General features: G+C 46.2%; 2 protein-coding genes across 2 annotated transcripts in view; one reads left to right on the forward strand and one right to left on the reverse strand.

The window, feature by feature from the left end:
• Positions 1-26,676, reverse strand: part of LOC142140610 (piwi-like protein 1) — a 228,542-nt gene that overhangs the window by 136,545 nt on the left and 65,321 nt on the right.
• LOC142140609 (integrator complex assembly factor WDR73-like) overlaps positions 245-26,676 on the forward strand; it is a 27,291-nt gene continuing 859 nt past the window's right edge. Inside the window, exons 1-7 of the mRNA XM_075198310.1 lie at positions 245-341; positions 1,505-1,572; positions 5,168-5,256; positions 7,005-7,093; positions 22,351-22,418; positions 22,658-22,819; positions 24,956-25,321. Of these exons, the coding sequence (XP_075054411.1) occupies positions 277-341; positions 1,505-1,572; positions 5,168-5,256; positions 7,005-7,093; positions 22,351-22,418; positions 22,658-22,819; positions 24,956-25,321 (907 nt within the window). The 5' untranslated portion in view covers positions 245-276. The remainder of the gene's footprint in view (positions 342-1,504; positions 1,573-5,167; positions 5,257-7,004; positions 7,094-22,350; positions 22,419-22,657; positions 22,820-24,955; positions 25,322-26,676) is intronic.

A 26,676-nucleotide genomic window follows, 5' to 3' on the forward strand; every position in this document is an offset into this window, starting at 1 on the left:
TCGGGCTTTTTCTGTTTGTTCCCCTCCCCGCTGGGTTCTCCCATTGCGCATGCGCTGATTAGTTACTAAGTAAAGAGAAGCCTCGCGACCATCTTTGTGTTGGGCAATGATCCTTTAAATGGTGTAATCTTTACAAAATCAGCCGTTGTCTTCGTAACAGTCACTTTTACTGCAGTGTTATTGCTAGTGGCTAAATTTTACGCAGTTTTGAGCAGTTCAACGGTAGTTGCCAATAAGCAGAATGGCCGCCAGGCTGTGGGGAATAGGAAGTGACGAATGTCTAGCATTGTGTTGGTCTACAGCATGGACAGTGAGGACTGGATGGTGGAGTCTATTAGGCTGTGAGTTATGGAAAGTGTCTGTTTAATGCCTGCGGGGTAGGAGAAATATTACATGATAACAAGGGGAATGGTCCCAGAACTTACACTTTATTGTACTACAACTCCCAGCTGGCTGTACAGTCATGTAGTGAGCAGAGTCCTGAGCCAGGAGGACATAGAGCCTCATACCTCAGCCTGTGATTGAGAGGCCGGTACAGTGCACATAATGCTGCCTCCACTGTGTGTAGGTGTTTGGTACATACCCAGATAATGGTTACAGGACCTTATGATGGTCCTATGTGTTCTATTCCATTCACAGAAGTCTGCACAGATAACCCTCAGAATGCATCATATGTGTACCCACTCATTTACTTTTCACCTCACAATTTGGTCCTGCACCCCGGCAGTCACAGAGCTCAATACCCAGAAGCGCTGGCCAATCTCATAGATGTGTGTAACCAGATCTGAACTATAATAACTATATAATCCATGGTTTGGATCAGACTGTGCCCCACTGGTGCAGTTGGAGCAATAGCCATCATTTTACCATTAGTCCCATTGCACCTCTGGTGACTGCTCACGCCATAAATTCTACCCCATTTCCTATTTATCTGGATGCACCAGGAGTCTGAATTATTGGAAAATAAAGTTTGTGAGTTAAAGGTGTAATGTCCTAGGAAAATCGCATGGGAGCGCAACATAATGGAACAGTGTACATTACACCAATTTGAGATGATGTGGTTGTTTGTGCCATCTACAGAGGTTCACATGAGAACTATAACAGTTTTTTGTATTGATATTTCAATAGGGATCATTGATTTTATTAGTGGATGCAAAAAAAAACACCACAAGCAAAACATCCTGTGGGAATAGTATTTTACAGACTGGAAAATGTCAACTTGCTGAAAATGGAAAGTTTCACAATAAACTGCATAGCTCCCAACATTTATACAGGCAACATATGGACCAAATAGGCCCCCGATCCATGCAAACCACGTCCCCGGTCATACATTGATCTGCCCAGTCACGCCCACTGTCTGGCAAAGACCACCACTTCCTCTTAAGCACTACCCATTCAGGGTCTGCAATTGGGGCAGTCAGGAGGTATGAAATTGTTTAAGTTGCCCTTGTTTCAAATATGTGAAATTAAGTAGACTTTAAGCCAGTTACATTTCTGCTTTCAGGTATAAGGATCTACATGATTTTGAACTGCAGAATCCAACCAGAGTTATTGAGTGGATTGGTGAAAAAAGTATGTGATTTCTCCTTCTTTTCTGCTGTACGTACATCTAGGTATTGCTAAATGAACATTAGTATGTTAAATGTACCTGTTAAGTATTATTTTATTTGGTGCCACTGACTGTATTCTGTGTCTGATTCAAGCTGCCCCTAATCCTCCCGTTTTCACTGATTTTAAGTGTATCAAACGCAAAATCACTGTGCATGCCCAGAAGCGGCAGATACAGCGTGAATGCAGCCTGCTCCTTGCGCTGCTGAGTAAGGGACAACTTACTACAGGCTACTACATCAGGGAGTGACCTGGGCGGGGAAGGGACGTGTTGCCTTAGCTATTTCATAGTAGGGGAACGTCAAACCTGAGCACACACAGCCATGGCCGTATGCAGCTCTACGGTCAGCAGAGTAATCTGATTTTCTGCACCAGCTCTGGGGCTAGTCTGACTTCAGCCTGTGGGTCCAACAGCATTACAGCCGTCCGACCTGCCAGCTCTATACTGTGGTAAAAAATGTTTTAAATGATATTAACCCTTGTTCTGCCAGTCTAGTGCTAGTAATTGCACAATCGGGGAGGGTGGGGGGTGCACGGGGACCCATTGATTTATTGAAAACCAGCACTAGGCAAGCCATCCTGTGCTTGGTGGCACTATTGCAGGGGGTTCCTCTGCCATAATGACAAATCAGCCCTGGCTATTTGGTATGGGTTCATGGTTAAATGTGCGGATCCCCCCTCACGTGACATCCAGCCCCGTGTCGAAAGCACTAGGGCTCCTCCCACACCCCTGGATGATGGGTGTGGGGTAAGAAAGTGTGGGAGAAATAGTGTAGAACACCATTTTACTTTGTGGAAGTACAAGTCCCATCCAGTAAGGGCTGCCATTAGTAGAACCACAAGCACCAGCATACCCATGGCAGCCAGGGCATGCTGACACTTGGAGAACCACAAGTGCCAGCATGCCCTGACACCCAGAGCCCGCTGAGCCATGTAGTACCACAAAGTAAAATTTAAATAAAACGCACCCCTCTTTGAAACCACATTGGTTTAATAAAAATATAAAACCCTAAACTAAAGTGTAAATAAATTAGACACCTCGTTTTTTTTATTACGAAAAAAAACCAAAATATATTCCAAAGGTAGTTAAAAAAAAAATGTTCTTCTATCTTGAAGCCCAAATAATCCTCAGGATCCTGCTTGACAAAATAAAAACCCCATAAACAGTGCGATGTTAACTGTGACCCTCTATAGGGGATCAGACTGTGCAGAATGAAATATTAACAGATGCGAGGTCTATTTATATTTAACATGAAGACCCTAGCACCAGACGGCCTCAACATTGATTTTGAATTGGAGCATTTCCACTAACACATTTTCCTGAAATACACCAATAAGGCCATTTGTTCTATAAAGACACAGTATACCCTCCGTTTTTCACCCATTTTTCAATCCACCATATCTATACAGCACACCCTGCTGTCATTATTTATTTTCATTCTATTCCTGTGTACTTTTATCTGCCAGTCTCCCGTTACTCTTGTCATTTTACGTTTACTTTTATATTATATGGGTACCTATAGGCCCACCCTTATTGGCTACCTAGGCTGTCCATCATCAAATATATATGTATATGGATAGGACTCCTCAAGCTTTACTTCCAAATATGAAGACCTACAGCGTGATTGGCTGTTTGAGACTGTTTACTACAGCTGGAACCAATAGGAGACTTGGAGTGGCTCTACCAATGATAGAGGAGTACCGGAAAAAAGTACCATGGTCATAAACCCAGTTATCCCTGAGAAAGCCTATTGGCGAAACGCGTCGGATACACGCCTATTACCTTTTCATGTACTGTGCAGCACCGTTTACTTCATCTGCTGCTCAGTATTAAGGATTTTTTCACTCACAGCCGCATGCGCAGCTCGGATTTAGTCGCGGACGCGGCTTATCCATTTCCTTGAAGACGTACCCGGCAGTCCACTACCATACTGTTGTACATAGCAGAGACATTGGAGAGAGTCTTCATCCTCCCCCGTTTAGGGTAAAGTCCTGCTTTATACACTCACGGCCTTATGGACTCACCGAAGTTTCTGTGATGTCACCCATCCCTTTACTTACCCAGAGACTAAGCATCTATGGACTAACAATGTTTAGCAATATTTGGATCCATCTCTGTTACCTGATACTACGGGATTTGGTGCCTTTGTCCTGGGACACTTTATTAGTCGGACATTATCTACATTCTCCGCTACCAGAGGTCTGTTATTATTTCTCTACACTGTGGCATTCTGCTCACATCATATTTTCTCGTTTTGCATAGCTGTACAAAGGCATTATTGCATTGATATCCATGCGTTATGACTCGAACTTTCTATATACACTATACATGCTTGCAATGCAATGTTTATACTTGAGAAGTTCCTCTGATGCCAACTATTATTTAAATAGCAATCCAATGTCAGTACTCCCCCTCAGCTACTGACACCAACATGCCTCTCAGACAAATAAAGAACTGGTAGTTGCTCAAATCAATTTATAGGCTATAACAGGTGCATGAAAGGGTGGGGTTATCCTAAAAGGAAAAAACAGAGACAAATTCCCCCAGCACACTGCTATAGCCAGCAACAGATCTGCTATTTCTACTGTAGATAAAAATGCAAAAGTCTCAGTTGCACACATTTGCAAATGTATGTTGAAGCCACCCACCACGCCAAGGTGCTTTTGCTAATAGGGTGGTCCTACTCTAAACAGTGAGAGTCCCATATATTTGGGCCATACATATGTGTTTTTAAATTGAGAGCTAACTTACCAAAGAGGTACCCCAGAGACCTCCAAATAGCAATCCAATGTCAGTACTCCCCCTCAGCTACTGACACCAACATGCCTCTCAGACAAATAAAGGGCTGGTAGTTGCTCAAATCAATTTATAGGCTATAACAGGTGCATGAAAGGGTGGGGTTATCCTAAGAGGAAAAAACAGAGACAAATTCCCCCAGCACACTGCTATAGCCAGCAACAGATCTGCTATTTCTACTGTAGATAAAAATGCAAAAGTCTCAGTTGCACACATTTGCAAATGTATGTTGAAGCCATCCGCCACGCCAAGGGGCTTTTCCTAATAGGATAGTCCTACTCTAAACAGTGAGAGTCCCATATATTTGGGCCATACATATGTGTTTTTAAATTGAGAGCTATTAGGATAACCCCACCCTTTCATGCACCTGTTATAGCCTATGAATTGATTTGAGCAACTACCAGCCCTTTATTAGCCAACTATTGTTTATGAGCAATTCAGATGCCTATCTGTTCACATATATGCAACCAGTGTTCACCAATACATTCCGCCTATTTATACCTGCACAATGTGTTTCCCTTTATTGTTATCTTGCGCCTATGGGTCATCCATTTATTTCCTATATAAGATAGAATAGGGTTGAAAGGGGCTGGTAGCAGTCAGCTGAAATGCATGTAAATAGTAAGGGACCACTAAGCAGACCCCATGGAATACAAACATGCTGAACGTGAGCGTGCAGGATACATATACTTGTGTAGACAAGAAAGGTAAATTAACCACAACTTTATTGAATTTATTTTATTCCTAACACATTCCTTGCAGGTATCTGTGTAGCGGGATATAATGGTACCAAGACTAATGAAATTCTCCAGCTGCTCTTCCCACAAAAGTTACACGTAACAGAAAACCAGGTAAAGGAGTAAAAGTTTGTAATGGATAGAAAGGAAACAGCCGCTGTGTCCTATCTCCATCGCCACCTTCACTGCTTCATGTTTGATGCCTTTTTGGCTAGAAATATGACAACACTGGACAATTACAGGCAAAATGCTGTACCTTAGTGTCTATTGATTACCAGGTAACTTAGGTTACATGTTTGTTTACTACAAAAACATTTAGAAAAAGGGGAAAAGAATGACTTCAGTTTTGGCAATGTTGATTTTAAGAAAACAAGTAGAAAGTAAGTAGAATAATTTTGCGACATTATGACAGTGGTTTTGGAACGTATTAAACTTGCCTAAACATTTGAGTTTTCAGGGAAGGTATTATGAGAAAAGTCCTGTATTCCGGAAAGGGGGCAGGCGACGAGTGTGGGTGAGAGACAGAGCGGGGGGTCGAGTTGGGAGTTATTTTGTGACGAGAAGAGATTATGTTGATGCAGTTTTGTCAATGGCTTTGTATGTTAGTAAAATATTGGATTAAGTAAAGTACGGTCAACAAATGAAGGGACTAGCAAAGCAGAGCAGTTGTAGAAAGCAATTAAAATGAGTTTAGTTGCTGAATTCAAAATGGATTTTAGGGTTGCAGCCGTCGATGAGGACTCTATAATGTGGTTTCATCTTACAATCAGAAATGATGAAATACAAATTAGTTATGATGCAGCATCGACTTATTGGCTTGTGTGTGAATATGTTCGGTGATGAGGTGCACCTTAGGTGGCTTTATCCTTTAAAGATATTTATACCTGAGCAGAAGCTGGGTAACTTGATGTCACACATGGGATATGGAAGACGCTTAGTTACACGTCCTCACTTTAATCCTTGTGAGTGATGTGCAGGGTGTGGAGGTAACTGAGACAGTTCGGTGTGAGGATAAGCAGTACTGAAACCTCTGCTTGCAGTTCTGGTGTATAGTGTTCGTCTAGCAGGCTGGATGTGGCCTTCAGTTGGACTGAGCTGACTTAGGAAATAGGGTTTCTGTATATCCCAGTGAGTCTCTGCAATAATTAGAGCAAAAGAGATCACCAGTGCAAAGTTCTTGTAGAGGACTGCAGACTTGTACACACAGCGACAGTGAAGAGATTACTTATTACATCTATTGTCCCAGGTTTAAATACAAATGTTGCTTTCCCCTCTTTCATCACTAGGGGGCACCTCTTTCCTGTGACTACAATCTGTTTCAGTACTTGCTGATTCTGCAGGAAGGTTCACGTGTTCTATAAGTCTGATAACTGTTATCTGCCACCTGACAGACACTAAATGCTTTAGCTTTCTTGTTTTTTTGGCAAAACTATTGATTTGAACAGAGTTTATTTGAGATGTTGCAATATTGCTGGGTACCTGTAATGTTATAAAATTAAGACTTTAATGTTCTTCTTACTGATGCAGCTCCTCCTTGTCCCCTTCCAGTTTTGTTCTTATATTAAACACACTGTGGTCACATTTATGAAAACTGAAACAGGACAAAAGGTGGTGTCGCTTACAGCACCAAATAGGCGTTAGTTTTATGTTCTGGTGACAGAATGTGAATGATGTCTTTGTTGCAGCCAGCCATGCAGCATGAATGCGCTGCTTAGTACCAGTGGGCTGTGCTCCTATCGCTCCTGGCCTAGATCTCAGCTGGTTTCCTGGTGACCTTCCTGCCCATTAGTGTGTACATCCTGCAATTGTACAGCGGCCAGGAATTCACTTGTACTTTCTTATATCTCTCTCTCCCCCTGCAGGGTTCGTGTCCAGAGAGAGATTTAAAGGTGGAGCATGGTGGATTTTCAGAACAGCCCATTTACAGCCTGATTCATATCCCAGACAGCAGGTACAATGTTTGTTATATTTAATGTACATATGTATTTTGAGAGAAAAAAAGCATAAAAATCCAAAGAGATTAAAAATAACATTCAAATTGCGAATAAAAGCCGATAATACAGCAGGAAATGTAAAAGCCTAAGTGCTGAAATAGTTCAAGCAGGATATGTGCTGTAACCCATCAGATATTAGACTGCTAGGAGCTGGCATCTCATCGTTGCTATTGGTTACAGCACATTATTACTCATGTCTCCTATACACAGCTGAGGAAGCAGTTTTGTGGGCTGGTCATGTAGAAATACGGAAGCTCTAGCAAGTAGGAACTGTCACCATCTGCTTCTGTGTATCTTCCTGTATTCATAGCGTTGTATGCGCTGCAGAAATAAAGGGTAAAAGTAATGTATGTATTGAGGGCTCCATATCGGGGCCCTGACTGTACCTCAGATGTATAACACCTGATGTGAGCACTGGACATATGACATGAATGAGAATAGTCATAATGTTTGGACGCTTCACGTCGGTACCAGAATAATGGAGACATTGTCATAGACTGTTGTACTCTGAGAGCAGCTTTCGGATCCCTCGCAGTAGATTCTTCCAATGTCTGGTACTGGAGGGAGGTGACGCCATCCTTTATAATGACCCTTAGGATCACACCACCATTAACCTTGGTTCCAATCTGGTATAGTCAATATATGTAACAGAGCATCCCCGATGATGTCTCTGAAATGCGTTGGGTATGACGCTGACTGCATGCTTCACGGTATTGACGTGTTTCACTAGACTCTCTTGACATTGGAATTTGCCACCAGCAAACACAGTGTTGCTGTCCCTTACTTTATTCATCACCTGCAAGTGGAGCAATGACCGCTGGGATCCAAATGTCTGCAGACGGAGATGAGGACAAATCTGCAGATGGAGCGCGTTATATCATGCTACAACTGGCTCCAATTACCTGGGGCAGTCAGACTGCTATTTTACAATTATTGACCAGAGCCGGTAAATGGACTACTGTTTTGGCTACCACCTAACATAATTTGGCTATCCATTGGTTTAATTATGGATTCTGCTTTGTATATGGACATTTATTACTGTTTTGTCATCATTCAGTGTCTGATACTGTATTATTATTAGTATGCTTTATGTATATAACACCAATATACACAGTGTTATACAATTAGACCCACTCACTTACTAGGGACAATTTAATCACAAGCCAATTAATTTGTGTGTTTGAACTTTGGAATAACTGAAGGACCCTAACCCACATTAACACGAGGAGGACATACAAACTCCATGCAGTCATCTTAATTCTAATGCTTGCAACATTTAAGTTGTTTGTTCTACTTTTAATAATACACTATTTTTTTCTTTATTTTTGAATATCTGATAATAAAGTTGTTACTATTTTTTTCTTACTGCGATTTATTAATGCTCACAAAGCAAATGTATTATGCAGTTTTTTTAAACACTCATAATTCAGTAATGTGCAGATCTGAAGAATCTCTTGTTGAATACGAAAAAATAAAATTATTGTCACGTTAATAATTTAGTCATTAATGATGAAATTGTTTAAAAACAACAACAACAAAAGTTTCCATTTTTAATGAAATTCACTTGTCAGGCTGTTAATGTCGACTGTAAATATAATGCATTTCTGCAGTTACTCCTGATTGCAAACGCATGTACTAGCTGTATACAGCCGTCATCACTAGTAATCGTCACTTAGACCTGACATATAGCTGGAGCAAGTAACACAACAGAAAAACCTGTACCTTATAGATCCTCTAAGCTTGCGCTCAGGCTTGGCACTCTGTGACAGGATGGACCTCCTATACCACCCTGTCTGTTATGTTGCTGCAGACCGGCTGGGCTTGCCTTGCCACTGTCCCATTTTCTTTCTCCCAAATGCGTCCTCTAACCACAGTAGGAGGAGCCTGCTGCCACCACTAGGCTCCTTAGCGGTACCTAGAACCGCGTCCTTCTGGGTAACTCTCGCTGCTAGTGTACCTCCTCACTGGGCACCTGCCTAGTGTACCCCTGACCTCTCTTTCAGATCAGGGTGCTGTGGATGGTTCCCCTGGTCTATCACTCTGGTCAGAGCTGCAGGTAGCGGTCAGAGCGTTGTTACTGGATGCTGAGTCCAACCTCAGAACTGCCAGATAACGGATTAGATTTGTCTAATCTGTAGGTCACAGTAATTGCAACAGGTAAGTAGGCGTCAAAATAGGTTCCTTAAGCAGTGATGTTTATTAGCTCAGGACAGTTACACACATCAGTTTGTGGTACTAGCGATCTTTCCAGAAGTTACAGATGGTATAATACATTTCAGTGTAAAACAAGGCTCTTTAAATACAATTTTGTACACTAGCTTGGCAGGAGGTAATCCAGCCTCCTGGCCCTTTAATCCAAAATGATTCATGCAGCCTGCACATAAATCAGCTTTGGGGTGTTTAACACTTTTTTACATTACTACTAGCAGTGCAGTATGTCTGAGGTTTTCTATTGAATGTTTACCATCGGATATAATATTTCTATTATCTTGCTTTGAACGCAATTTAACTTGCAAAATTCACATTCATCTGTGATCACTGCCTTGCCAGCAAGTATGATTATCTCCTCCTGTCTTTCAGGCTCAACAGACGTTTAGTTTTAGTCACTGAGCAATGAAAAGGTCTAATTAACATGAGATTACCTGTCTCTAGACAGTTACAAGCCCCAAACATGACATAATGTCTCAGGATTCCATACATTTTCATACAAAACACATACCAATATAAAAGGATAAGTACATTTGCAATGATATACAGAGGTGCACTGCACACCTAATTAAAACAAATATCTTCAATAAGTTATTTTTACGTGATCCACCCACAATTAATTTATTTATAATTAATCCAGCCACACATGCCCTTACTGTACATTGACTATGTTATACACCCATTCCCCTTACGTTCTGCCCATTAAATGATAAGCTGTCGTAAGTGTCCTTACGCTCAATGATGAATTGTGTTCACTGGTGTATAGTGCACTTCTGGGCGTACTCAGTGCATTTTTACACAAATTATGGCACATTTCAGCATTTACCTTCCTTTCTGAATCACGCTCAGATAATTACTACTTTCATTTTGTTCTTAATGTATATTTTGTTCATGGAGACATCAACATGTGTTCACATTTTACATCATGGAGCCGCATAATATAATGTGGTCAACTGCGCTTTGTGTTTTCCCTTATGTTATTGATATTTGTGTTTTTTTTAGACCTTTTGCTAATTTTACACCAATTTGTTTCGATTGCTTGAGATAAATATAATATGGGGGTTTGACCAAATGTGACGTCCAAGGGTTCCATCATATGGTATTTTGCTAATAAGGGTGGAAACTGCTGTCTCAGGAGCCACAGTTCCTTGGCTGCGCACTGTGGCGTGGGGTAGCATCCGTTTTGGCTGCGCACAGTGGCGGTGGGTAGTATCTGTCTTGGCTGTAGGCTGCGCACTGTGGCGTGGGGTAGCATCCGTTTTGGCTGCGCACTGTGGCGTGGGGTAGCATCCGTCTTGGCTGCGCACTGTGGCGTGGGGTAGCATCCGTTTCGGCTGCGCACTGTGGCATGGGGTAGCATCCGTCTTGGCTGCGCACTGTGGCGTGGGGTAGCATCCATTTTGGCTGCGCACAGTGGCGGTGGGCAGCATCTGTCTTGGCTGCGCACTGTGGCGTGGAGTAGCATCCGTCTAGGCTGCGCACTGTGGCGTGGGGTAGCATCCATCTAGGCTGCGCACTGTGGCATGGGGTAGCATCCATTTCGGCTGCGCACTGTGGCGTGGGGTAACATCTGTTTTGGCTGTGCACAGTGGCATGGGGTAGCATCCGTCTTGGCTGTGCACTGGGGCGTGGGGTAGCATCCGTCTAGGCAGCGCACTGTGGCGTGGGGTAGCATCCGTCTTGGCTGCGCACTGTGGCGTGGGGTAGCATCCGTTTCGGCTGCGCACTGTGGCATGGGGTAGCATCCGTCTTGGCTGCGCACTGTGGCGTGGGGTAGCATCCATTTTGGCTGCGCACAGTGGCGGTGGGCAGCATCTGTCTTGGCTGCGCACTGTGGCGTGGAGTAGCATCCGTCTAGGCTGCGCACTGTGGCGTGGGGTAGCATCCATCTAGGCTGCGCACTGTGGCATGGGGTAGCATCCGTTTCGGCTGTGCACTGTGGCGTGGGGTAGCATCTGTCTTGGCTGCGCACTGTGGCGTGGGGTAACATCCGTTTTGGCTGTGCACAGTGGCGGTGGGTAGCATCCGTCTTGGCTGTGCACTGGGGCGTGGGGTAGCATCCGTCTAGGCAGCGCACTGTGGTGCGAGGTAGCATCCATCTTGGCTGTGCACTGGGGCGTGGGGTAGCATCCGTCTTGGCTGTGCACTGGGGCGTGGGGTAGCATCCGTCTTGGCTGTGCACTGGGGCGTGGGGTAGCATCTGTCTAGGCAGCGCACTGTTGCGTGGGGTAGCATCCGTCTAGGCAGCGCACTGTGGTGCGAGGTAGCATCCATCTTGGCTGCGCACTGGGGCGTGGGGTAGCATCCGTCTTGGCTGTGCACTGGGGCGTGGGGTAGCATCTGTCTTGGCTGTGCACTGGGGCGTGGGGTAGCATCTGTCTTGGCTGTGCACTGGGGCGTGGGGTAGCATCTGTCTTGGCTGTGCACTGGGGCGTGGGGTAGCATCCGTCTTGGCTGTGCACTGGGGCGTGGGGTAGCATCTGTCTTGGCTGTGCACTGGGGCGTGGGGTAGCATTCGTCTTGGCTGTGCACTGGGGCGCATGGTAGCATCCGTCTAGGCAGCGCACTGTGGCGTGGGGTAGCATCCGTCTTGGCTCCGCACTGCGGCGCGAGGTAGCATCCGTCTAGGCTGCGCACTGTAGCGCGAGGTAGCATCCATCTAGGCTGCGCACTGTGGCGCGAGGTAGCATCCGTCTTGGCTCCGCACTGCGGCGCGAGGTAGCATCCGTCTAGGCTGCGCACTGTAGCGCGAGGTAGCATCCATCTAGGCTGCGCACTGTGGCGCGAGGTAGCATCCATCTAGGCTGCGCACTGTGGCGTGAGGTAGCATCCGTCTTGGCTGCGCACTGTGGCGCGAGGTAGCATCCATCTTGGCTGCGCACTGTGGCGTGGGGTAGCATCTGTCTAGGCAGCGCACTGTTGCGTGGGGTAGCATCCGTCTTGGCTGTGCACTGGGGCGTGGGGTAGCATCCATCTTGGCTGTGCACTGGGACGTGGGGTAGCATGTGTCTAGGCAGCGCACTGTGGTGCGAGGTAGCATCCATCTTGGCTGCGCACTGGGGCGTGGGGTAGCATCCGTCTTGGCTGTGCACTGGGGCGTGGGGTAGCATCTGTCTTGGCTGTGCACTGGGGCGTGGGGTAGCATCTGTCTTGGCTGTGCACTGGGGCGTGGGGTATCATCTGTCTTGGCTGTGCACTGGGGCGTGGGGTAGCATCCGTCTTGGCTGTGCACTGGGGCGTGGGGTAGCATCTGTCTTGGCTGTGCACTGGGGCGCGAGGTAGCATCCAATCCATCTAGGCTGTGCACTGTGGCGCGGGGTAGCATCCGTCTAGGCAGCGCACTGTGGCGCGAGGTAGCATCCGTCTTGGCTGCGCACTGTGGCGCGAGGTAGCATCCATCTATGCTGCGCACTGTGGCGCGGGGTAGCATCCGTCTTGGCTGCGCACTGTGGCGCGAGGTAGCATCCATCTAGGCTGCGCTCTTTTCTTTGTTTTACATTATTATTATTAACCCCAATAACACTAATTTCCAGTCAGTTTTCACCACCTCACAGGTCACAATATTATTTTCATCCACTTTCGTACAAAGACTGCAGCGACCTGGCTGGATGCTAAGCGACAGAAACACACGGCAGTTCATAGCACATCTAGGAAACATTGACACACAGCAGTGGCAGAAAAGTAAAGTGGTGCAAGATGGAAATGTCCTTGGGCCCTCGTGCCTGCTCGTGCTGCATCTTTAATCTCCTTCTCCTCTGTGGACACCTCTCTCTCATCCCTCAAGAACTACCAAACTTATGTAGACACAGGATTGGATATTACAACTGGAGTGGCATTAGATCTGCTTCAGACAGACTGTGACACGGAACATGGGAGCAGCATGGAATCCGTCATGTTGGAATACGCTGCATTGAACAGAGGTTTAAACCAATATATAGATACAGTTAAGGAGACCGTACTTAAGTTAAAACGTGACCCACCAGATGAGATCCCGGATGTAAGAGAGCTTGTACACGAGAGATACACTGCGCTTCAGAAGAATAATACACAGGAGACCCTGAGGATGATAAATATGTCCAGTTTAAAGAACAGCTAAGAGACCTGAGAACACAAATGGGTCACCGGCCCCTGTAGATTAAGCTTTGGAAGATAGAGATGAGGAGATCGCCGTCACCCAGAGCACTTATAACACAGCTGGAGATGGTGAAAAGAGTGAAAAACAACGAATGTGGTCACACGTACGAGAGAGAAGCAATTGAAAGTCTGATTGAAAACTAACTTTAGAAGGATAAATCCGCCAGGTGTCCAATAAATTGTCTGTGATCACTCTGACATGAGTATATCGGAGCTTGTTCCAGATAATGCCCTAAAAAGAGCCATTGAAATTCACAGCAAAAAGCAAGGTCATCACTGAGCTTCGAATCGACCCCAGTTCCCAAAAAATGAAAATATAGCTCGGTACCTTTGACGTAAAGTGCAGATTAAAAACACTTTGTGCAGCACTGATGAAACAGTAACAAAGTGGAAGGTTTGAGACTTATACACGTCTATTTAGACATCCATGTTACAATACTTCTGCAAGCAACATTGTTTTTCATTAATAAAAACTTTTGTTTATAGCGTTCAAAAAAAAAATAATAATTATCCTCCACCATTCTTTGTATGTTGATAGTAGGATCAGGTGGAGTTACAGCAGAGGTGTCACTAATTTTGGTCAATTCTTTTAGAGTAGACCAGACAAGATGTCAAAATGTTGTGCTGAGTCATCTGCATCATCAGTGGGTACCTTTTAAGTTTTGCAAAGCACGCAACAGTATATAGCGCATGTAGGTAACACTGGCACACAGCGGTAGCTGAAAGGAAAAATGGTGCAAGATGGAATTGTCCTCGGGCCCTAATTGATCATAGGATCAAGTGGAGCTACGGCAGAGGTGTCAGGGTTATTGGTCAATTCTTTTAGACCAGACGTCAAAGATTCATCTGCATCATCTCTGGGTCTCTTGGGAGAACTACGTTTTTTCCTAGCAGAAGTTGAGAGAGAAACTGAAGGAGGAGGTGCCGTCCGCTCACGTAACACTTGGGGGTAAATGTATCAAGCTGAGAGTTTTTCGGCGAGTTTGGAGATGTTGCCTATAGCAACCAATCAGATTCTAGTTGTCATTTTGTAGAATGTACTAAATAAATGATAGTTAGAATCTGATTGGTTTTTCAAACCCGCCTGAAAACTCTCAGCTTGATACATTTACCCCTTGAGCTGTCATCTTGCTCAGCAGGAGCTCATTGCATCTCTTGAGATACGGGTCATTGGAAATCAAAGAGAAGACATAGCTCTTAAACCTACGATTAAGCACAGTCGCCAAAATGTAGGGATCCGATTTCAGGATTTTGATAACTCTTGGATTCTGGTGAAGCAAATAAAGTACTTGATCTACAAGTCCGACATACTTAGCGTAATTGCTTTGTTTCAGCTCCTCATTAAGTTTCTCAAGCTGCTTTTCTGAAAGTCTAATTAAGGGAATCACTTTGCTCAAGCTCGCAGTGTCTGAACTCACTTCACAGGGGACTACTTTGAATGGTTTCAGCACCTTTCACAACACGGAAAGTATTCTCCACTACGATTGAGTAAAATACATTCCCCCTCCTTTCCCAATGTCATGGCTTCTGGAGTAAGCGTGGATGGCTTTCACTGTTTCTCCATCCTCACCACCTCTTGCTTTAGTTGGTGACAGGGTAAATAAAATTGTTCTAGTAGCTGCTGCAATGTCCTACATGCTGTTGCCAAATGCCGGAAAAGTCCAGATGTTTTACGGGCCACAGACAGCATCTTCTGTATGTCTCTGTCATTTTTCAAAACGTTTTGCACCACCAATTTTATTCTGTGAGTAAAACAGGGAATGTGATGGATTTCACCCAGCTGTAATGCTCTCACAATATTGGTGGCGTTACCAGAAATGACATCCTCCGTAGAGTCCAAGCGAGATAAGCCATGTTGCAATGACATCCCTTAGTTTGTGTAACAGATTGTCAGCTGTATGCCTCTTACTGAAGCTGGTGATACACAGATTAGCTGCCTTTGAAAAATTTGACGTAGTTGGGTACATGCTGCTGCTGTTCCTGCTGCTGAAGATGAATCATCAACCCAGTGGGCTGTCAGTCATATAATCTTTAGTTTGCCCAGTTCCACTTGTCCACATATCTGTGGTTGAGTGTGGGTAGAATGGCATTTTGTAGCCCAATAATTAAATTTTTACGCACCTTCTGGTAGAGGTGAGGAATAGCTTTTCTAGTGAAATGTGGTCGTAATGGAATTTGGTAATGGGACACAAGACCTCAAGTAACTGTCTAAAACAAGCTGCATTAGCAGTGGATATTGGACGCAGATCTAATACTAGCATAGTCGCCATGGCGTCTATGATCCGGTTTGCGACTGGGTGACAGCTTTTGTACTTGCTTCCTCTTGCAAAGGATTATTTAACAGTCAATTGTTGTAAACTACTAGTAGTCTTCTTCTTGGTCTGCTTCTGGGATGAAGATCCACCCCCAGCAGCAGCAGGACTAACGCTCAAGAATTCTTCGAGGAATCCTGGATAGGGGAGGAGTCACCTAGCCTTAGCAACTTGGTTACAGGACTCCGATCGCTGCTGAGGATATTGGTGCCGGGATCTAGCTGAGAGAAGGGACCGAGCTGATGATGGACTGCTTGTTGTTATTTTTTTAGAATAAGTTTCAGATTTTCCCAACAGCTTGCCATGAACTTGCTTCAAATGAAGTAACATAGATGAGGTTCCTACATGGTTAAGGTGCCTACCTCTACTGACTGTGGCTTTCCAAACGCTACAAATGGCTAGACTAATGTTGTCAGGATTTGGGTAAAAATAATTCCGCACATAAAAGGTGGGTTTTCTGGTTTTATGCCCAGTCTTGACAGTGTCCTTCTTCTTATCACGTGCAAGAACTGCTTTCACTGGTGCAGGACTTATACAAATAACATCATCCTCATCAACATCCTCATTAGTGCCCTCATCAGCTACACAAATATCCCCCTCATGCTTTTGCATTTCCAAAGTGGCATCCTCAATTTGTGTATCACCCGCTACACTTGGGCTGCTCATCCAAACATCTGCAGAAATGCTGAAAGGAGGCTTCTTTTTGGAATTTGTGTCATCTCTGAATCTGAACATAGTTTCTTCTAATACCTTACTGTTTTCCTCCAGCTCGGCTTTTACACGTAAAAGTATTTGGGCACCACTTTTTGAGTCAGAATGACAAGGTCTTGCATAGTCATGACTGACCTTACAAGAAGATGCCTCTTTGGCAGTTGCAGAACTAGCAGTCATAGAGAAAGGCAAATGCCTGATTCTTTCCTTGTCACTGCGTAGTATGGCATGTTGGCAATTTTATTTTTTTCAGCAGTTAACTTTGCCTTGATTACAGATGTTTTTTTTTCTTTACCAACGTAAAAGGTGTTTTTTTTACATTTTTGTTTCCCTGAATTAAAAACACGATGTACTTTAACATAGGCTTTAGCAGATGACGTAGATGGATTACTATCATCATGACTGATGCAAGCAGCTGCTTGGTGCTCCTGGTCTTCTGTGGACTGATGTGAATCCATTTTGATGACACAGTACAATGGGCCATACATACATATATACATGTGTTTTTAAATTTGGAGCTAACTTACCTAGAGTTACCCAAACTCCTCCAAATGGCAATACAGCAACAGTATTTCCCATCAGCTACTGACGCCAAAAATACCTCTCAAGCAAACAAAATAGAAGTGGTCCACAATCAAGTTATAGGTTTGAATTTGAAAGGGTGGGGTTATCCAGAAAGGAACAAATACAGACAAAAATTCCCCAGCACACTGCTATAACCAGCAAAGGAGCTGTAAATTCTATTTGTACATAGAAATGCAGAATTCACACACATTTGCAAATGTATGTTAAGCCATCCGACGTCTCAAGGCACTTCTGCTAATAGGGTGGTCCTAACTCTTTACAGTGAGAGACCCTATTTTTGGGCCCTAAATATGTGGTTTTAAATTGGGATAACGTCTGTCTAGGCTGCGCTCAGTGGCCTGGGGTAACATCTGTCTAGGCTGCACTCGGTGGCCTGGGGCAACATCTGTCTAGGCTGCTCTCGGTGGCCTGGGGTAACATCTGTCTAGGCTGCGCTCGGTGGCCTGGGGTAACATCTGTCTAGGCTGCGCTCGGTGGCCTGGGGTAACATCTGTCTAGGCTGCGCTCGGTGGCCTGGGATAGCATCTGTCTATTATTATTATTATTATCGTTTATTTGTAGGGCGCCACAAGGTTTCCGCAGCGCCGCACACAGTACAAACAGTATACTATACAGGGTAGAACAGTACAGAACAATAAACACAAAGTACAAGTACTTCAGAAACTCCGGGCGGGCAGATACAGTAGAGACGGAGCAGAAGAACAGGTATGGAGACTGGAGGGAAAAGGGCCCTGCTCATTCGAGCTTACATTCTAAGGGAGGGTAAACAAAGTCAGGCACAGAAGGGAGCCAGTGAATCAAAGGGGAGAGAGAAGAGGGGTCAGGGGAGGATGAGCAGAAGAGATGAAAGGTTAAGTGGATAGTTGGTAGGCCTTAAGGAACAGGTGAGTTTTGAGTGCCCATTTGTAGGAGTACAGATTGGGAGAGAGACGGATGGAGCGAGGTAGGTCATTCCAGTGAAGGGGGGCAGCACGGGAGAAGTCTTGGATTCGAGAGTGGGAAGAGGTGATCAGTGTGGAGGAGAGGCGGCGATCATTAGCCGAGCGCAGGGAGCGGGCAAGAGTGTGAATGGAGAGGAGGTTAGAGATATAAGGGGCAGTAGAGTGGGAGAGAGCCTTGTAAGTGGTGGTAGGGAGTTTAAAAAGGATTCTATAGCGGAAGGGTGCCAATGTAAGACGAGACAGAGAGGAGAGGCGGAGGAGGAGCGGCGTGAGAGGAAGATGAGTCTTGCAGCCGCATTGAGTATAGAGCGGAGGGGGGCAAGGTGGGAGTGGGGGAGGTCAGTAAGGAGAAGGTTGCAGTAATCGAGACGGGAGATGAGAGCATGGTGGCATCTTGAGAGAGGAAGGGACGGATGCGGGTAATGTTACGGAGTTGGAAGCGACAGGCTTGGGCAAGGGATTGAATGTGGGGAGCGAAAGAGAGAGAGGAGTCAAGAGTGACACCCAGGCAGCGGAGTTGGGTGACAGAGGAGATAGTGGAGTTATTAACAACGATAGAGATGTTGTGGTGGGATGGGAGTCTGGGCGGGGGAAAAACAATGAGTTCAGTTTTTGAGATGTTAATTTTAAGAAAGCGTGAGGACATCCAGGAGGAGATGGCTGAGAGGCAGTCAGTTACACGAGAGAGGAGGGAGGAGGAAAGATCAGTAGAAGAGATGTAGAGTTGAATATCATTAGCATAAAGGTGATACTGAAGACCGAACAAGGAGATGAGAGCACCAAGGAAGGAAGTATAGAGCGAGAAGAGTATAGGGCCCGAGAACAGAGCCCTGAGGGACTCCTAAAGGGAGAGGGGAGGGGGTGGAGGAAGAACCAAAGGTGGATACAGAGAAGGAGCGGTTAGCAAGGTATGAGGTGAACCAGGCATGGATAAAACCAGAGATCCCAAGAGAGAGAAGAGTTTGCAGCAGGAGGGGATGGTCCACGGTGTCGAAGGCCGCGGAGAGGTCGAGGAGGATGAGTATGGAGAAGTGACCTTTGGATTTTCCTGAAAGGAGGTCATTAGTGACTTTAGCCAGGGCAGTTTCGGTGGAGTGGAGAGGGTGGTAGCCAGATTGGAGTGGGTCAAGGAGGGAGTTGTCAGAGAGGTGACTAGTGAGGCGGCTGCAGACAATCCGCTCAAGTAGTTTGGAGGCATAGGGTAGAAGAGAGATAGGGCGGTAGTTCGCAAGAGAGGTGGGGTCAAGATTGGGTTTCTTGAGGATAGGGGAGATAAGAGCGTGCTTGAATGAGGATGGGACTACGCCAGAGGAGAGTGATAGGTTAAAGAGGTGTGCGAGGTTAGAGCAGGCAGTAGGAGAGAGAGAGCGAAGGAGGTGAGAGGGGATGGGATCAAGAGGACAGGTAGAGGGTGGAAAGGAAAGAATAAGAGAACGAACTTCTTCACCTGATGTAGGGGTGAAGGAGCACCACAGCTGGTTAATGGAGGGAGGTGAAGCGATGAGGGTGGTGGGAGAGGGATAGGAGGAGGGGATATTCCGTCTAATGGCTTCAATTTTGGAAGATAAAGGTGGCGAAGGCGGGACAGTGGGGGGGGGGAGGAGGGAGTTGAATGTGGCGAAGGGGCGGCGAGGATTGGAGGACTGAGAAGAGATAAGAGACTTAAAGAAGGATTGTTTAGCAAGGAACAGGGCAGAGCAGAAATAGGAGAGGATAAATTTAAAGTGAAGGAAGTCCGCCAGGTAACGAGATTTCCTCCAGAGGCGTTCGGCTGTGCGAGAGCACTTTTGGAGGGAGCGGGTAAGTTTGGAGTGCCAGGGTTGGGGAATAAGGCGACGCTGGCGAATAGAAGAGGCCGGGGCAACAGTATCCAGGGCAGTAGTGAGGGAATGGTTGTAGAGAGAGGACGCTTGATCAGGGCAAGCCAGAGAGGGAAGGGGTGATAGGAGAGTTTCAAGAGAGAAGGAGATGGGGTCGATGGCGTCAAGGTTGCGTCTGGTGAGGGTGGCTTTAGGCGAGGAGGGAGCGGGGGAGGAAGACAGAATGAAGGAGAGGAGATGGTGGTCAGAGAGAGGGAAGGGAGAGTTGGAGAAGTCAGAGAGATTGCAGAGGTGGGAGAAGACAAGGTCGAGGGAGTGACCAAGACAGTGGGTGGGGGAGGAGGTGCACTGAGTGAGGCCCAGGGAGGAGGAAAGGGCGAGAGGTTTGATGGTGGCAGGGTCAGAAGAGTTGTCAATAGGGATATTAAAGTCGCCAAGTATAATAGAAGGCAGGTCGGAGGAAAGATAGTGGGGGAGCCAGGCGGAAAAGTTGTCAAGGAAAAGAGAGGTAGGGCCAGGGGGACGATAGATAATGGAGACACGGAAGTGGATGGGTGAGAAGAGCCGAATGGAGTGGACTTCAAAGGAGGAGGAGGAGAGGGAAGGTAAAGTGGGAATGACCCGAAAAGTGCAGTTAGTTTATAGAAGGAGGCCCACTCCACCTCCTGGATGCTCATCTGGTTTGGTGGAGTGGGTGAAAGAGAGGCCCCCATAGAAGAGAGCGGCAGGAGAGGCAGTATCAGAAGAAGTGAGCCAGGTTTTGGTAATGACTGTCTAGGCTGCTCTCAGTGGTCTGGGGTAACATCTGTGTAGGCTGCGCTCAGTGGCCTGGGGTAACGTCTGTCTAGGCTGCACACAGTGGCCTGGGGTAACATCTGTCTAGGCTGCTCTCGGTGGCCTGGGGTAACATCTGTCTAGGCTGCACTCAGTGGCCTGGGGTAACGTCTGTCTAGGCTGCGCTCGGTGGTCTGGGGTAACATCTGTCTAGGCTGCGCTCAGTGGCCTGGGGTAACATCTGTCTAGGCTGCTCTCGGTGGCCTGGGGTAACGTCTGTCTAGGCTGCTCTCGGTGGTCTGGGGTAACATCTGTCTAGGCTGCACTTGGTGGCCTGGGGTAACGTCTGTCTAGGCTGCATTCAGTGGCCTGGGGTAACATCTGTCTAGGCTGCGCTCGGTGGCCTGGGGTAACGTCTGTCTAGGCTGCACTCAGTGGTAATAACTCGGGTAATAACTGACTTGGCTCAGTATTTAGGTGACCTGCTCTCTTAATACAGAACTTTGCTTTATTGCGGATTTCATAAATCTGCATTACTAGAATTTCAATTAATTGCTGTGGCTATTGCCATCTATGTCTCCTAAATATGACAGAGATGTGAATATTAGTGGTGAATTGGGCCCCACTAAGAGGTATTTGACATCTTGTTTTTTCATTCCTCAGACTGTCATAAGGACAGTATATAACATGTTTGAGTTACAGTATTGTAAGTCTATCTAATAATCTGTCCAGGAACTTGGGAAGCATTCTCTAATCACAGCCCTTCCTGTTATTTCCCTTCTCATTCTGCTGTCAGAGGTTCAGTCGGTCACAAAACCTCAGTAAAACAACGTTCTGTTATAGTAGAGCTTCTCTAGACCTACATTTTATCCTGTTGTTCAGTCCATTGGCTGCTGTGATGCTTACAGATTGCAAACAGAGGGCCTGCAGCCGGGCAATAAGCGCAAGAAAGTCACAAATTTGCAGCCTAATGTGAATATTTTGAGTTGCACATATTTTAAGAGCACAGCCTAGATGGATGTTACTCCACGCCACGTCGCAGTTGAAACTGATGTTACCCCATGCCACAGTGTGCAGCCTATACAGATGTTACCCCATGCCACAGTGCGCAGCCTATACAGATGTTACCCCACGCCACAGAGTGCAGCTGAGACGGGTGTTACCCCACGCCACAGAGTGCAGCTGAGACGGGTGTTACCCCACGCCACAAAGCGCAGCTGAGACGGATGTTACCCCACACCGCCGAGGCGGATGTTGCCCCATGCCGCCGAGCGCATCCAAGAATGTGTGGATGAAGGAGACACTTGGAGGCTCCTAAGAAGCGGTTTCCACCTTTATTAACATAGTACCATATGATGGAACCCTTGGAGGAATGACCTCACATATGGTCAAACCCCAATTTTATATTTATCTCAAGAGATGGGAACAAATTGGTGTAAAATGAGGAAAAGGTCTGAAAACCCCCAAGTGTCATAAGTGAAACCACACAGTGCAAATTGCAGTTGACTATTATGCGGATCCATCACATTACTCTGCCCAAACTATAGATAGATGATAAATGTCCTGTGTGCCTATTAGACCTGTCATATGTGATCTCATCACTTCGTTGTCTTCAGGCTCAATTGTAAAGTGTTCAGCTTTACTCGTTGTACCTATTTGAACGAACATCTAGAAATGTATTTTCTTATCAGCACTTGTGGTCCAAATGATCTCTCTTGTTGTGTTTCAGCCTCCTTCTAATGAGTGGTCCGGCTGCAGGTCTGGTGCAGATTTGGCAGATAGGAGCAGAACACAAAGGTGAGAGTTGCTACTTTGAAGCTCTGGACAACCCCAAATCCACATAACCTAACCCCTGGATAGCAAATGTGGTCTCATCCCTGTTACATGAAGCTGAATGCTGTGGATAGTTTGTAGGATCATCACTTTGTCTGCAGCAAGGCGGGCTGCATAGCGTCTGCCACAGGGGAACCTCTGTTTATTATATAATTGTACAAATGCACCTTTTTATCACCTGCATATTGTTTCTCTTGCTGTAGATGTCATTAAACGCACAAGTTATATTCAGTCGGACGCCAGCAACGAAACATGGACAAAAATTGCCACAACGGCCACAGCATCTCCGTGTGTAGTCCATGGATCTCAGACCAACAATGTCCACTTAACAGAGATCGAGTCCACAAAGCGGATTTACACATTGGGTAGGTAGAGCTGGTCTAACCATATATGCCACAAATGTAATTAGGAATTAATTTGAGTCCATTACCTAAACATAGTGTAGGCAGCGATTGTGTGGGCTGGACCAATATTCATGATAATACACCCTATTAATTCACTAGGAACCAGTGACATCACTGAGAGTGCAGCCTATCCAGTCACTAGGAACCAGTGACATCACTGAGAGTGCAGCCTATCCAGTCACTAGGAACCAGTGACATCACTGAGAGTACAGCCTATCCAGTCACTAGGAGCCAGTGACATCACTGAGAGTGCAGCCTATCCAGTCGCTAGGAACCAGTGACATCACTGAGAGTGCAGCCTATCCAGTCGCTAGGAACCAGTAACATCACTGAGACTGCAGCCTATCCAGTCGCTAGGAACCAGTGACATCACTGAGAGTGCAGCCTATCCAGTCACTAGGAACCAGTGACATCACTGAGAGTGCAGCCTATCAATTCACTAGGAACCAGTGACATCACTGAGAGTGCAGCCTATCCAGTCGCTAGGAACCAGTGACATCACTGAGAGTGCAGCCTATCCAGTCACTAGGAGTCAGTGACATCACTGAGAATGCAGCCTATCCAGTCACTAGGGACCAGTGACATCACTGAGAGTGCAGCCTATCCAGTCACTAGGAACCAGTGACATCACTGAGAGTGCAGCCTATCCAGTCGCTAGGAACCAGTGACATCACTGAGAGTGCAGCCTATCCAGTCACTAGGAACCAGTGTCATCACTGAGAGTGCAGCCTATCCAGTCACTAGGAACCAGTGACATCACTGAGAGTGCAGCCTATCCAGTCACTAGGAACCAGTGACATCACTGAGAGTGCAGCCTATCCAGTCGCTAGGAACCAGTGACATCACTGAGAGTGCAGCCTATCCAGTCACTAGGAACCAGTGTCATCACTGAGAGTGCAGCCTATCCAGTCACTAGGAACCAGGACATCACTGAGAGTGCAGCCTATCCAATCACTAGGAGCCAGTGACATCACTGAGAGTGCAGCCTATCCAATCACTAGGAGCCAGTGACATCACTGAGAGTGCAGCCTATCCAGTCACTAGGAACCAGTGACATCACTGAGAGTGCAGCCTATCCAGTCACTAGGGACCAGTGACATCACTGAGAGTGCAGCCTATTAATTCACTAGGAACCAGTGACATCACTGAGAGTGCAGCTTACCCACTCACTAGGGACCAGTGACATCACTGAGAGTGCAGCCTATCCAGTCACTAGGAACCAGTGACATCACTGAGAGTGCAGCCTATCCAGTCGCTAGGAGCCAGTGACATCACTGAGAGTGCAGGCTATCCAGTCGCTAGGAACCAGTGACATCACTGAGAATGCGGCCTATCCAGGAACCAGTGACATCACAGAATCGCATTAAGAGCTGGGTATGAATTTGGATGAAGCTGGTAGGCGCAGGTGAAAGCTTGTCAGGCTACCTTTTGCTCATCATTGTGTGATAGGCCTGCTTAGCAATAGTTTGGTGAAATCAATTAAGCTTCTACATGATGAGTTGGTTAGATTTAGAATCTGCTTATTGTTCTTTAGGGAAAACTTGCGTGAATGCTTAAGGTTAAAAGCATCTTATGTAAAACGTGATTTCCAGCTGAATAACACTCACATATTACATCTTCCCAGGCTGTATTGGCTGCACACTGCTCATTCATAACACCAGCCAGCTACAGAGAGCTTACAGTGGAGGCAGCTATGACACCAGTGGCTCATGCATAAGTCAGACCTCATGAACGTCCGGCAGTGCTTCCGTCATGTTATTGGTTTCTGGCTGTATACTGGATCAGGCCACACAAATGGCTGTCTCCACTGTGAGTCACACCAAGAAAACCTGTGTATTGTTATAAAATAGTAGAATCTGAGTTCCTCTCGCTCTTTAATGGTTTTATTACAAGGATTCTCCATTCTCACACAATCGCCCCAGCCTCCTGTGCCCCTCAGCAGAGCTCGTTCAGTGTCCTGCCAGTCTGCAATCACTTCCACCCAAAACTGCATTTTCAGTCTTTAAATGTAATAATAATATGGTATGTTAAGTGCTGTTTTATTTTCGCTCACATTTTGTCATTATACATAAATAATGTAAGTTCCTTTCTCCCCAGCTGTGTCCTGCAGCGAGGCGGTCAGCACCCTTTCCTTCCTGGATCCCAACACATTCCACCTGTGCTGTCTGAGTGGGCGTCAGATTATAGCTGATGTTCGTCAGCCTGGCATTTCCTGTGAGGGACGTGTGGCTTTACCTGCCCTCTCAAGTGGACATTGGTGTGCAGCCGTTAAGCCTGGTAATCAGGACACTCATTCTGTTATTGCCAGCCTATCCTCCGAGGGCCACATCACTGTTACAGACACTCGGAACTTAGTGACCCCTCTGAAATGTGCCAAAGGCAAACTCTCCAAGTCCGATCTGTCCCAGAACTTCATGTGCATCCGCTGGGCCCCTAGACTGGAAGACTGCATCTCCATCTCAGGTAACGCACTGACAGTAGTAATATACATGTCCCAGAACTTCATGTGCATCCGCTGGGCCCCTAGACTAGAAGACTGCATCTCCATCTCAGGACTCGCACTGACAGTAGTAATATACATGTCCCAGAACTTCATGTGCATCCGCTGGGCCCCTAGACTAGAAGACTACATCTCCATCTCAGGTAACGCACTGACAGTAGTAATATACATGTCCCAGAACTTCATGTGCATCCGCTGGGCCCCTAGACTAGAAGACTGCATCTCCATCTCAGGTAGCGCACTGACAATAGTAATATACATGTCCCAGAACTTCATGTGCATCCGCTGGGCCCCTAGACTAGAAGACTGCATCTCCATCTCAGGTAACGAACTGACAGTAGTAATATACATGTCCCAGAACTTCATGTGCATCCGCTGGGCCCCTAGACTAGAAGACTACATCTCCATCTCAGGTAACGCACTGACAGTAGTAATATACATGTCCCAGAACTTCATGTGCATCCGCTGGGCCCCTAGACTAGAAGACTGCATCTCCATCTCAGGTAACGTACTGACAGTAGTAATATACATGTCCCAGAACTTCATGTGCATCCGCTGGGCCCCTAGACTAGAAGACTGCATCTCCATCTCAGGTAACGTACTGACAGTAGTAATATACATGTCCCAGAACTTCATGTGCATCCGCTGGGCCCCTAGACTAGAAGACTGCATCTCCATCTCAGGTAACGCACTGACAGTAGTAATATACATGTCCCAGAACTTCATGTGCATCCTCTGGGCCCCTAGACTAGAAGACTACATCTCCATCTCAGGTAACGCACTGACAGTAGTAATATACATGACCCAGAACTTCATGTGCATCCGCTGGGCCCCTAGACTAGAAGACTACATCTCCATCTCAGGTAACGCACTGGCAATAGTAATATACATGACCCAGAACTTCATGTGCATCCGCTGGGCCCCTAGACTAGAAGACTGCATCTCCATCTCAGGTAACGTACTGACAGTAGTAATATACATGACCCAGAACTGTGGGTGGACAGAGCAGCCCCGTTTGTCTGCAGAACCCCATGTTTCAGGCAGATTTGTTTATTTATGTTGCTCCTACATAGGATTGTATAACTGCTGTCCATACAATTGTGTTCAGAGCAGACCAGAGCTTATCTGTGCAAAATATAAATCTGCCTAGATGATAAAGTTGCCTGAAGGTGACCCCACTCCCCCAATTTAAGCACATGGTGGTCTTGAGAAATGGAATGCCCACAAAGGGCACTGCATCTGTTATTGTATTTATGGCCTGGTGTTGCCCTTACTGCCTCCGCCCTCACACTGACTCCCTCTGATCTTGTTCCCATTA

The sequence above is a fragment of the Mixophyes fleayi genome, chromosome 2 (assembly GCF_038048845.1).
Source record: "Mixophyes fleayi isolate aMixFle1 chromosome 2, aMixFle1.hap1, whole genome shotgun sequence".
NCBI classification, from domain to species: Eukaryota; Metazoa; Chordata; class Amphibia; order Anura; family Limnodynastidae; genus Mixophyes; species Mixophyes fleayi.